This window comes from Fukomys damarensis, unplaced genomic scaffold (assembly GCF_012274545.1).
Source record: "Fukomys damarensis isolate Sample0158 unplaced genomic scaffold, DMR_v1.0_HiC HiC_scaffold_27, whole genome shotgun sequence".
NCBI classification, from domain to species: Eukaryota; Metazoa; Chordata; class Mammalia; order Rodentia; family Bathyergidae; genus Fukomys; species Fukomys damarensis.
In genome coordinates this window covers 30,505,273-30,517,522 of record NW_022900939.1, presented here as the reverse complement: position 1 = coordinate 30,517,522, position 12,250 = coordinate 30,505,273, and the positions used below count along the sequence as shown (strand labels likewise).

The 12,250-nt window shown below is 49.0% G+C and overlaps 1 protein-coding gene across 3 annotated transcripts; it reads left to right on the top strand.

Annotated features, from left to right (window-relative positions):
* Nucleotides 1-564: 564 nt before the first annotated feature.
* Nxnl2 (nucleoredoxin like 2) lies at nt 565-11,713 on the top strand. 3 transcript variants are annotated; one of them, XM_010607583.3, is made up of 3 exons: nt 565-662; nt 1,165-1,502; nt 10,996-11,713. In XM_010607583.3, exons 2-3 carry the CDS (start codon nt 1,201-1,203, stop codon nt 11,162-11,164), a joined length of 471 nt encoding a protein of 156 aa, XP_010605885.1. In that variant the 5' UTR covers nt 565-662; nt 1,165-1,200; the 3' UTR covers nt 11,165-11,713. The 3 variants fall into 3 exon arrangements, with proteins under 3 accessions (XP_010605885.1, XP_033612652.1, XP_033612653.1); XM_033756761.1 differs by lacking the exon at nt 10,996-11,713 and adding an exon at nt 1,646-4,737; XM_033756762.1 differs by lacking the exon at nt 10,996-11,713 and adding an exon at nt 1,646-4,737 and having other exon boundaries at nt 1,095-1,502.
* Nucleotides 11,714-12,250: the final 537 nt, after the last annotated feature.

The window sequence follows — 12,250 nt, the reverse complement described above, 5'->3', positions numbered from 1 at the left end:
GGAGTATTCTGGGTGGTATATTCTGGTTTCCTTCACTGTCCTTCATTTTTCATATTTTGTTCATTGCGAGCCTTTTGGCATGAACTCTGAATCTGTACAATTTTAGCATTACTCGATTATTGTACTGAGTTTCCCCCACGTGAGCCTCTCCTCCCGCCTGCCAGGAAGCAGAAACCTTGCTCACTGTGGAAACCACAGGCCCTAAGCAGTTTCTGCCACTTAATTCCTATCTTTTTTTGTTGTTGTTTTTCCTTTGTTACCTGTACCAAGATTGAACCCAGGGCTTCGCTCAGTCTAGACCCTCCAATTGCCCGCTGGGTCCCAGGAACGTCCCGGCTAGGATTTAAAGTGCAGAGACGGACGTCCACACCGAAGAGCCCAACTTCCCACAGCTCGCCAGGTTCCCTGCAGCCTGGCTGCCCTTCCGCGTCCTGTCGCGCTCAGCAACCCCTTGGAGCGCGAACTCCAGGGAGGGTTCAAGTGCACCCGCGGGTCGAGGGAGGGTGGGGAAGGCCGGGAGGAGGTGGGCGGGACCCGACGGCTCGGTTCCGAGGAAAATGAAGGCCAGCCGAGGAGACGCGGGTTGCCTAGCTGGCGGGGCTCCCGGAGACGGGTGAGCTCGGTCTCCTCTGCGGCGGTAGCGCCTGGGGTCGTCGGTGTCTGTGAGTGTCCCTTTGCCTGCGCAGACCCCATTTCTCCCACCCAAGGCGAGACCGGGACCGTGATCCCCATAGGCCCCCGGCACCCTGCGTAGCTGGGGCGGATCTTGTACTAGTGGGCACCGGGCATTAACTTCGGGAGCTTATGGTCGCCTGCCTGCAGGTGTTCCCTGCCCACGGGTTACCGTCCTCCGGCAGGCGTCCCCCGCCCCAGGTGTTCGTCCATCCTCCAATGTCCCCGCTCGCGGGTGATTGTTTTCCCGCAGTTGTCCTCCCCAGGTGACTGTCCTTCTTCAGGTGTCCCTGCCACAGGTGACCGTCATCTCCCAGGTGTCCCCCCCTCCCCGGGTGATTGTCCTTCCTCAGGTGTCCTCTGCTCACGGGTGAGAGCCTTCCCGCAGGTGTCCCCCACCCCAGGTGTCCATCCTTTCACAGGTGTTTCCTGCCCACGGGTGACCGTCCTGGCGAGGATGTCCCCCGCCCCAGGTGACTCGTCCCTCCGCAGGTGTCTGCCTGCACTGACCGCCTACTGGCCCGTATAATGGTGGACTTGCTGATCGGACGGAGCCTAGTGACCCGCGAGGGCGCCGCGGTGGAGGCCGAGGTGGCGCTTCAGAACAAGGTGGTGGCGTTGTACTTCGCGGCGGGCCGGTGCCCACCCAGCCGCGACTTCACACCGCTGCTCTGCGACTTTTACACGGCGCTGGTGGACGAGGCGCGGCGGCCGGCGCCCTTTGAAGTGGTCTTCGTGTCGGTGGATGGCAGCGCGCAGGAGATGCTGGACTTCATGCACGAGCTGCACGGCGCCTGGCTGGCCCTGCCCTTCCACGACCCCTACAGGCAGTGAGTGCGCGCGTGGCCGGTGCCCCCCAGCCTCCAGTACTGCACGGGCTCCCTTTCGGTGGTCCCTCCTCAGCTCCTTCCCTAGCCTTCCTTGGCAGCTCCGGCTTCAGGTCGGTGACAACCTCTGTTTCACCTTTCCCCAGATCGCCTCGCACGGCCCTGGCACCGAGCATTTCTTGGGCTTGTTGGGTGTGGGTCCGGGGCCACCCGCCCTGGGGCTCGGGAATCTGCATTCCTGAGGGCCCCTGCTACCGGGCGTGCGGACACTGCCCTGCGTCTGGGAGCAGGCGGAGGTGCCCCAGAGGTCGGAGCTGTGACTAGCGCCTACAGCACAGTGGTTGTGGGGTGTGCTGGGGGAATGAGAGGAGCCAAGGATGGAGAAACAGGTGCTTCCCGTTTTCACGATCTCGTTTCTTAACCTCAGCGATTAAATTTTTTTTCATTCTTTTTTCTTGTCTTTTCTTTTCATTACTCGGGGTCAAACTCAGGACTTGTCAGGCAGGGCAATGCCGCTGAGCTACAGCCCCAGCCCCGACAGTGATGGAATTTCTTAACTGTACAGGTGTAAAATTCATTACTGTAAACCTGGAAAGACGCAGGTGGGTGGGGCTTGGCAGAGCTGCCAGAGAGGAGAGCTGAGCCTTCTGTCTCCTTAATGTGGGGACTGCACCACTGCTGCCCGGAGGCATTGTCTCAGGATGAGGTGCCATCTTCCCCGTGCTCCCTCCCTTGTGGGTCATGCTCATATCATAGCAGTCAGAGAGGATAGCAGTCTGCTCTCTGAAGGGAGCTGGTCTGGCGTGGTCCGGGCCCTTGTGATGGAGCTTCAGCTCCCTGCTGGACCTCAGTTTGTGAATGAGCTGCCAGCTGAGGTTGACGCTGCAGTCCGTGGCTGGGGATTAGCGGGTGGAATATGGCAGGGATGTTGATGGTTGGGGCTGGGGTGGGGTCTCCTGCACTGGAGTACAGAGTGAGGTTTAAATCACACTTCTCAAGGACACTGTCCGTGCCCCGTTTCCTAGAGCAGATGTGATTCTCTGGGTATTGCTTGAAGTCAGCCTCAGGCTTATTTAGTTATGGTGTTACCTCCAACATTCATTACTGTAAGATGACTTTTTTTTTCTGGAGAAGGAAAAGGAGAAGTTTAGGTTCAGAAGGGGCGCTGCTCTACCTGAGAGGTGCGTGAGGCTTCAAACCATGAAGATCAAAGTCTTATGACAATAAGTCTAAAATGGTGCTGATGAACTTTGCATAAGGGCTCATTAGAACATCACTTCAAGGGGTGCGTTTTAAAATCTGATTCAGTTCTATGGCACTCGACTTATGCTCAGCTTTTGAGAGGACAGGCTTGTTTTGAAGGTGAGATGTGCGGGTTTGGTAATTAGGCAGGGAGCTGGGCTCCTGGGAGAGCCAGCCCTGGGAGTCCCCCAGGGAGGCAGGCAGGTGTTTCATATTTCAGCACCTGGTTGTCTGGTGATTGTCCTGGGGTTGACCTGGCTGTGAAAGGGCTCGTGGCAGTGTGGGCTCATGATGGATCCACACTCTGTGGTCTTTTGCCCATTTTAAAGATGTGCCACTGAGGTGCAAAGTCCAGTTAGTTCTCCTGACACTGGGGCCATCTTGCTGTCCTGGGCCATTTCTCTGAGGGCACAGTGAGCCTCAGACTCCTGGGGCACAGGGATTTCTCAGGAAGCGCATCATTTTCAAGTCCATGCAGAATTCTTTCTCCCTGTTTGTGCTCCAGCTGGGGGCAGATGAGCCACTCCCTGCGCTGGTGCAGTCCTCTCCCGCTCCCCTTTGTCCTCTGAGGGAATTTTCTTTTTGTGAACTTAACTCTTTGTCTCCATACTGTTCTGGTCGGAACCTCATTAACTCTGTTAGTGCCATTTGTGAACTAAAAGTGGGATATTCTGTGACGCCATGGGACCTACACCCTAAACTGTGCTTGTCCCAAGCCTGATTTATGAAATCAGATCATGAGTAAAATGGAAAGGGAAACCACCAAGAAGAACAAAAAAAGGCATGAAGCATTCAGGAGGCGTTTGAGGCAGTTGTCAATGTGTGATGTACATGGTACTTTGTGGTTAGTGCCACAGAAAGGAGGACCTGGGACACTGATGTCATGAGAGTCGTCCCATGAGTAGGGAAGGGACCCCTGTACTGGCTTTCCCGAGAGCTATGAGCTTGTCACCTGCTGTCCCCTGGAGAACCACCAGAGTAGAAGGAGAGAGAGAGGAGAAAATCTGTCTCTACCAAAATCACCATGGGCACCCATGGGCTACCTCTGCAGTGGCGGGAGTCAGGTGATGGCTGTGGTGTTTCTGCAGGGAGAAGCTGCTCAGACCCCTCCACCTCAGGGTTATTGCAAGGGCTTTCTAGTGCAGTCCTTGTCCCCTGCCCTATCACAGCAGCACACACTGCCTTCACCAGAGAGGCAGCTGTTTATTACTAGTGTCCTTGAAACTAGAGGGATGGGGCTTGGCAGAGCTGCCAGAGAGGAGGGCTGAGCCTTCTGTCCCCTTCATGTGGGGACTGCACCACTGCTGCCCGGAGGCATTGTCTCAGGATGAGGTGCCATCTTCCCCGTCCTCCTTCCCTTGTGGGTCATGCGCATATCATCTGTCCAAGAAGGAAGGAACAGGTTCTGAACTCGCTAGCAGTGGTTCTTGCTATGGGATGCTGTTTGTGAGACTCTGTGGTGCTTTTATAATGACTATCTTATAACAGTGCTGGTTCCCACTCAGCCTTGACCTACAACGTCAGCAGACCAGAGAGGCCTGGAGGTGCCTCCCTCTCCTCTTTGTGCCTGCTCAGCCTCTTGCCCCTGCTTCCTAGGTTGGGGCGGGGTATGGGGGACCCTCACATTCCAGGCTGATGATTTGGCTGTGATGGTAAAGAAAACCAGCTGGAGCTTCCTGTTGTGGATAGAGAATGGCTTGGGGGAGTCATCAGCTGGGAGAAACCAGTGCCTATGTGGACAGTTCTTGGTTTTGTCTCTGCCATTTGGCTCTTTCCAGTCCTGTGTTCCAGCTGCCTCCTTGGCCTTCCATACTCAACACATCCGTGGACTCCAAGGATCCTGAATCTTTTTCTGTCTTTCTGTTCATTAACAGTCCAGTGAGATGTTGGGCTGACTGCTGAGAAGGTTCCCATAGGTGGTCTCCCAGATCCCAGTGTCCCTGTCCAGTTGGTTCTTAGTTCTAGACAGCTCTAGTCTTGCAGTGCTGTGCCCTCCCCGCCCCACCCCGTTTCCTGATTCCTGTTGTCCATACGCCATGCTAGGCATGGTTTAGTACTTGGCATCCACTAGGTGTGTGCTTAATGGGTGGTTGGAGCAAGTGGGAGAAAGAAAGCAAGTTAGAGGTATTTGCTTGGCAACAGTGTTCTGCTGGCTGAGATGGAAACAAACTGCAGCCAAGTTGCCATGGCAACCCACACCCTTTGTGTCAGGGACCGGATGTGGCTAGGTCAGGTGAAGGGAGGGACGTGAGGCAAAAGTGCCAAGGACAAGGGTGAATGAGGCTCCTGGTTGTTCCTGAAGTGGTTAAAATGCTTCCTAGTTAAGATGACAGCAGCATTTTCTCCTCCACCGCCCCAGAGGCAGGTGGCTCTCTGCCTGTCTCTCACAGTTCCAAGGCTGCCTTTATCTCCAGAAAAGGGTTCCAGGGTGAGGGTGTGAGGGCTAGCAAAGAATCTGTGAAGGTAAGTGTGCACGGCTCAGTGACCATCTCAAGTCCCTTCTTACTCCTCAAAGCCTACCTTGCCTCCCTTCCTCCTGTATCAGAATGCAGTTAGTTAGAAGTCATTAAAGTAACAGCTACAGCAATCCAAAGAGCTTGCGTGATAAAGGTTATGGGCTGGCTTTATGGAAACAACCTTTAGCCAGAATTAGTCTAAAGGAAGGCTAGAGGCCCCAAGAATGCAGTTTTGTGACTTACCTCCTGTTATGTCTGCTGTGTGCTCACTTTATAGGCAGTGGCCACCTGGCAAATCTAGTCCCTCACAGTGACAGAATGACTGCATGTCTCAGACTACACCTTCAGATCTTTTTTTTTTTTTTCCTCAGCCCACAAGCAAGTGCTCTACAGAGTCTCACTAGTCCTGGGTCTGTTAGCTCCTCATTCCTGTACTAGTCAGTGTGGGCAGGGGATACGTTGACTGAGCGGGAATTGGAGGTAGGCCTTCCCACCCATCAAGAGCAGCCAGTGTTTAAGTACTTACCATGTGGTGAGCCCAGTTTTTCCCTAAGCTGTTCACGTATTAATCCTTTAATCTTTTTTTTTTTTTTTTTTGAGACAGGGTCTCACTGTGTAGTTCAGCCTGGTCTTGAACTCACTATGTATGTAATCTAGGCTGGCATCAAACTTGCAGCTGTCTTCTTGTTTCAGAGGTGTTTGCCACCGACTTGGTCTAATTATTTAATCCTGATAACCACCCTGGTGGCGGTGGGTCCTGTTATTCCCACGGTGCAGATAAAGAAGTTGAGGCCCACAAAGGCTACGTACTTGTCTACATCACACAATCAGTTTAGGCCAACAAACAGGAGGTGTGGTTTCTGAAGAAGGTCATGGGTGCTGGGCCATAAGCCCTCTGCTCCCTATGCTGTCTAGGGCACCTCCTCAGCCTCCTTGCCACCTGCTTACTCCCTCCTCCAACTTAATGGAGGGGTGCAGATAGCCCTGGGAGGCTGCATCCAGGAGGGCAAACCTGAGCATGCATAGACCACCTGGGGCTTTTTTGTTTGTGATACTTGGGGTTGAACCCAGGGTCCTCGTATGGAGCTACATATCTAGACCTTTTTATTTTTTTAAATTTTGAACTGGATAAAGAAGATGTGGTTTTTCTATAAAATGAAATAGTACTCAGCCATAAGGAATGGGAAACTAGAGTCATTCATTGGAAAATGGATGCATATTGAGGATATACTTCTGAGTGAAATAAATAAGTCACACATGTGTAAATACCGAATAGTTTCTCTGGTGTGAAAAACTATAATAGTACATAAGATCCTAATGAATTGACATTGTGAAATAGGAAGAAAAGGGCTAAAGGTATAGGGAAAGTGGGGAGGGTAGGGGAAAGGAAATGAGGGAAAAGAAAAAAATATGAGAAAATGAAAAAATGGAAATGAAGTGTTTGTAAATGGGGAGGGGAGGAGGGGGTGAAGGGAGGGCAGGGACAAGGGGAAAAAATGAGAACCAAGATCTGTCATGTACAGGTATAAGATCCCAATGATGAATGTAACTGTACTGTATACCCAAAATGTACCAATAAACTCAATTAAAGCATTTTTTTGAGACAGGGTCTCACTAAGTTGCCTCAGCTGGGCTTGAACTTGCTATCCTCCTGCCTCAGCCTCTCATAGAGCTGGGATTACAGGTGTGTGCCACCGTGCACAGCTATTGGCAGGGCTTTTAAAGGCTGGATCTCAGCCTCCCTCTGATGGTCAGGGAGGCTGCAATTCTCATGGGTTCCATGGTCATGCCAAGGCTGCTGCCTGGGTACCTGTGTTGAGAAATGGCAAATAGTGTTTGGTCACCTAGGAACCTGTTAGGAATGCAGACGCTACCTCAGCCTCAGGTGGGCTCAGGGGCTTCCTGTCCTTCTGTGCTCTAGGAGGCTCCACAGGGCCTCCTCCTGGCCTGGGGTGGGGTGTGGTCCCAGTCACTGGGATGACAGAGCCCTACTGGGTGTGGCCCCAGGTGGCCATCCTGCTTACCTTTCCCTTGCTGAAACGCCATCCGCTCAGATGCTCAGTGACCCATTTGCCAAAACCAACCGAGCCCTGCACTTTGGCTTCATACAAAAAGCTCTTTGAGTTTTTTTCCTCTTTATTTTTTGATTTTATGTCTTTTGAGAAAAGTCAATTTCCTAAACATTTCAAGAGAAATGTGCCGGTTTCTAAGACCTAGGCTAGGACATCTCTTTCGCATGTCCATAGTGTCGCTTCCAGACCCGTGTCGGCCCCTCCTGGCTGAGCTTTCTCTGCCTGTTTGATTAGCTGTGCATCTGGAGTTTGACATGAACTTGTATCCTATTTTTGTGTGTGGCTGTTGTTTGTTAGCTCCACAAATGTAATTTTAGCACAGTGGTCTCTGTTGTGTCTTTTGTTTTATGTATGATAGTTTTTAGTTGTTTTTTTTTTTTTTTCTCTTTTGGTACCGGGGAAGGAACCTAGGGCCCCAGGCAAGTGCTCTGCACTTAGCCACACCTCCCACTCAGTTTGATGGTTTTTATGCATTATTTACACAGTTCTTTCTTCTACTTTTCATCTTTGTGTGCCTAAGTGGTTGGACACCACAGGAAATGGCTTTTAAATGTCTGAGGCTGTGTATATGGTTTCTTTGGAGAACGGGCTGTGCTGGGAGTTGTGTCCCTGGGAAAGCCACAGCCCTCCTTTTGGTGTCCCTGCACTTTGGTGAGCTCTGCCCGATTCTTGGTATCCTGGTGACTTCTCTCTGTTACTCTGTTTCATAGAGATTTGTACATACTTAGTATTTCCAAAGAATATATTTTAGTAATTTAGTATTTCCCAAGAATCACATTGTTTTGTTTTGTTTTTTTTGGTGCCCCCTGGCACCAAAACCTCAGGACCTTGTGCTTGTGAGGCAGGCTGCAGAACCACTGAGCTAAATCCCTGGCCCGACATTGGGTTTTATTGCATACCTCAAGTTGATTTTTCTTGGTTCAGTTCCGTTTTAAAATTCTAAATCTTGTTTTCCATTTTTTCTACTTTCCCTGTGGTTGCTTCATTGTTAGCTCCTTGAGTTAAATACACAAATCATCTATTTTTTTGTGTTGTTATTGTGTTTTTTTGGGGGGGATACCAGGGATGAACTCAGGACCTTGTGCTTGCGAGGCAGGCGGCGGCACCACTGAGCTAAATCCCTGACCCTGTTGTTGTTTTTAAAACAGCTTTCCAAACTGGCCTTGAACTCAGGAGCTCAAGACCTCCTGCTTCAGCCTTTCAGGAGCTGGGACTACATACTGTACGAGTTTTGGATCTGTGTATTTCAGGTTATAGCTTCCTAAGAGTGCCTGAGTATATCTGTAGCTTAAGATTTTCATAAGTGTAATGAACGTGGTAAATGTTTATATTACAGTAAAAGACACATGGCTATTAATCCCCCTGGGAGCACTCCCCTCCCTTCAGACACACTCAGCCCAGCATTCTTGCCACTTTTGAAAGCAGTTCTGTAAGTCCTGTTTTATGGGTGTCTTTACAAGGTGTGATCAAAAATACAACGAATGAAAAAAAAATACGGTAAATGCTGCTGCCAAGCTCCGTCTCTTGGAAAGGCAGGCTTGAGAAAACAGGGTGTGTCCTTATCCACTTTATCCGCCACGTCTGGCACCATGCGACTTCTGGCTCTTCCTTAAAGTCCAAATGACCATGGAGAGTAAATGTTGAATTGAGCCGGGACTGCAAGGCAGCCATGGCAGCTCAACTGAAGACCTGAAAGAGGACTCCATAACTGCCTTGGGAAGTGGCAAGAGAAATTTAACAAGTGTGTTTCCAGTGAGGCAGAATGTTTTGAGGGGGATTAATGGTCATGTGATTTTTACTGTATTACATCTTTAAAATGTAGACATTCATCCTAGTCCCCCCCGCCCCACAGGGGATCGAACTCGGGACCTTGCTCTTGCAAAGCAGGCATGGCGCCAATGCGCTAAATCCCTGGCTCTCATCATAGTTTCTGATCACACCCCATAGTACAGTTAGTTATCCCTTGGTATCAGCAGAGGATTATTCCAGGACCCCTGCAGATGTCAACACCCAAGGGTGCCCAGATCCCTTATATGCAACGGTGTAGTGTTTGTGTATAACTTTTTTTTGTTTTGTTTTGTTTTTGAGACAGGGGCTCACTATGTAGTTGAGACTGACCTGGAACTCACTATGTAGCCCAGGCTGGTCTCAAACTCACAGCGATCCTCCTGCCTCAGCCTCCCGAGTGCTGGGATTACAGGTGTGTGCCACCATGCCCGGCTTGTTTGTGTATAACTTACACACATCCTCCTATATACTTTAAATCGTCTCTAGATTATTTGTAACACCCGACATAGGTAAATATGTAAATGGGTGTTCAACTCTATTGTTACGAAATAATGACAAGAAAAAAGTCTTTTCATGTTCAGTAAAAGTATTATTCTGTTTTCTGAATATTTTAATCTGCAAGTGGGTGAATCCATAGATGTGGAACTCTCAGATATGCAGGGCTCACCTTCATGTTGCTATGTTTTAAATATTGTGCATTCTATGTGGTTCTTTCACATGCACCATCAGTTTTTAAGCCCTTTCTGAAGTATAATTTCTCATTGGTTTCCAATTCCGATATGTGGTAGTCTGGTTAAGTAGCCTGTATACCATCGATCATTTGAAATTTAATAAGACTTCCTTTGCGAATATGATTGGCTTTGTCCTGGCCTTGCAGGTGTTTGAAATCACAGCATATTCTTTCTCTCTTTGTTGAATGTGGGGAGCATGTACCTTTCTTCCTGACGCTGTGAAGGTTTGTTGTTGACCTGGGTGCTGGGATACAGCAGGGAGACCTCCGAGATGTTACAGAGGAAATTTTTTTTCTTTTCATAAAAATTTTATTTCTCTGTAAATACAGATTTACAGAGGAAATTTAGTAACAGGAGAGTCTCAAGTGTGCTTTTCCTTCTCAGGTCCCAATCCTGAGGGCTGCGGATGAAAGAAATCAGGTTACTGTTAACCATGAGGCCCCCGTGGCCTGGTCATGGATGATCAGGACAGAGATTTCCCCAGCTGCCCTATCCTGAAGAGGTTAATCCCCGTGAAGCTGTGGGAGCAGAGTGGAGGGGGCAGGTGCTCCTTTCTCTAAATGAATACAAATAGCTTTGTAAAAAGACCACTTGGTTACAGATGATGGTAAAATGGAGCTAAGAAATGTTTCTCTGTAATCACGTCAACTGGAACATCAGTCTGTAAGGTGGACAGTTTCATACAACTTTGAGTGTATTTAGAAGTCAATTTTAACTTAGACCATTATGTGTACCTGATATTTTTCTTCTCTTGAGACAAGAAGATCAACTCAACTACGGGGTTTATTTGTGCATTTTGAACTGCAGTGGTCAGTACCTACCCACAGCCACATATAGCTACTACCTGAGTGTAAATTAACAGGACTAGGAGTGTGGCACAGAAGAAGACTGCTTGCCTAGCATGCTTGAAGCCCTGGGTTCAATCTCCAGTACTGCAAGAGAAAAAAAGAATAATTCATTAAACAAGCAATTCGGTTTCGTGGGCACATTGGCCACCTTTTCAGTGCCAAACCTCTCTGCAGGTGGCTGGTGGCCACAGCACCTGGCACCACTGCCAGAGAACAGCTCCCTTGCTGCAGACAGTTCTCTGGGTCAGGACTGGCTTAGAAACCACAGCCAGTGCCACCAGCCTGTACCCAGGGACCCCTTCCTGTCAGATGGATGTGCAGAAGTGCTAACCAACTGGTACCCCTCTTCTCTCCTGCAGCGAACTGAAGAAGAGGTACAACATCTCAGCCACCCCCAAGCTCGTGATTGTGAAGCAAAGTGGGGAGGTCATCACCAGCAAGGGGCGGAAGCAGATCCGAGAGCAGGGTCTAGCCTGCTTCCAGAACTGGGTGGAGGTGGCCGACATCTTCCAGAATTTCCCTGGTTGAATGGGGAGGGACCTCGGAGGACAGGCCAGGTGTCCCTCCTGCAGCCAATACCATGGAAGAGAGGAGCCCCTGAGCTTTCCTTCCTTTGTTGCATTTTATTTCAAAGCAGAAGCACTAAGCAGTGGCAAAAAGTAAATATTATTCAGGAAAAAGTTACCCTTCCCATTTTGACCCTATAGCTTATTTATAGGTATTTTTATTTTTACATAGCTTTATCCATCTGCACCTGGGGAATGACCCTCAGATATCCCTACTGAGCCTATGGGAAATCTATGCAAATCATTTAGTTGTACAAATCTCTCAGGTAAAAATGATCTGTTTATTGATACCTTTTCTGTGATCTATCTCATTTTAATAAAGTGCGTTCACACCAACATTTATTAATCAAGTTTGTAGACTGTACTTTAACAAATAAATATGTATACATGGAACAGCTATAATTTCTTCCTTTCTCATTCCAAAGCAAATGCCAGTGTGGGGAAAATGGGTCACTCCATAAGTACAACTTAAACTGTTTTATTTGTCAGAGGTAGTCATTTTTAGTTATGTGCCTTGTTGGACTTTCTCCCCCTTTCTTTTCTCATGCTTTGTTTGTTTGTTTTATATTTTGAGGCAGGGCTTCATTTGTAGTGTAGGCTAGCCTTGAACTCACTGTGTAGCCCAGGCTGACCTCAAACTTGTAGCAATCCCCCGCCTCAGCCTCCTGAGTGCTGGGATTATAGGCCTGCACCACCACGCTTGGCTTCAGATTTACTTTTGGAGAGGGTGGTACCAGGTATTGAACTTGGGACCTTGTGCTTGTGAAGCAGGTGGCGGAACCACCGACCTAAATCCCCGGCCCCGTATTTACTTTTAATAGTATTGTGAGAACCTAGAACGAAATGAAATTTTTAAGGCGATATGCTGCCAGGGTAACATTTTAGTCAGTGAAGATAACACAACAGTGGTTCCATAAGATAATAAAAGAGCTAAAAAATTTCTATCGCCTATTGATATCTATGGTGTCTGTCTGCGTACCAGTGAAGTCATCTAATGATATTTCTCAGTATGTCTTCCTGTCATTACTCGACCCATAATCGTATTTAC

Excerpts from the sequence above, each read along its gene's own strand:
- Nxnl2 (XM_033756761.1), top strand. The coding sequence starts at position 1,201 with ATGGTGGACTTGCTGATCGGACGGAGCCTAGTGACCCGCGAGGGCGCC. Across the intron at positions 1,503-1,645 it reads TTCCACGACCCCTACAGGCA|ATCGCCTCGCACGGCCCTGG; the intron begins GTGAGTGCGCGC and ends ACCTTTCCCCAG.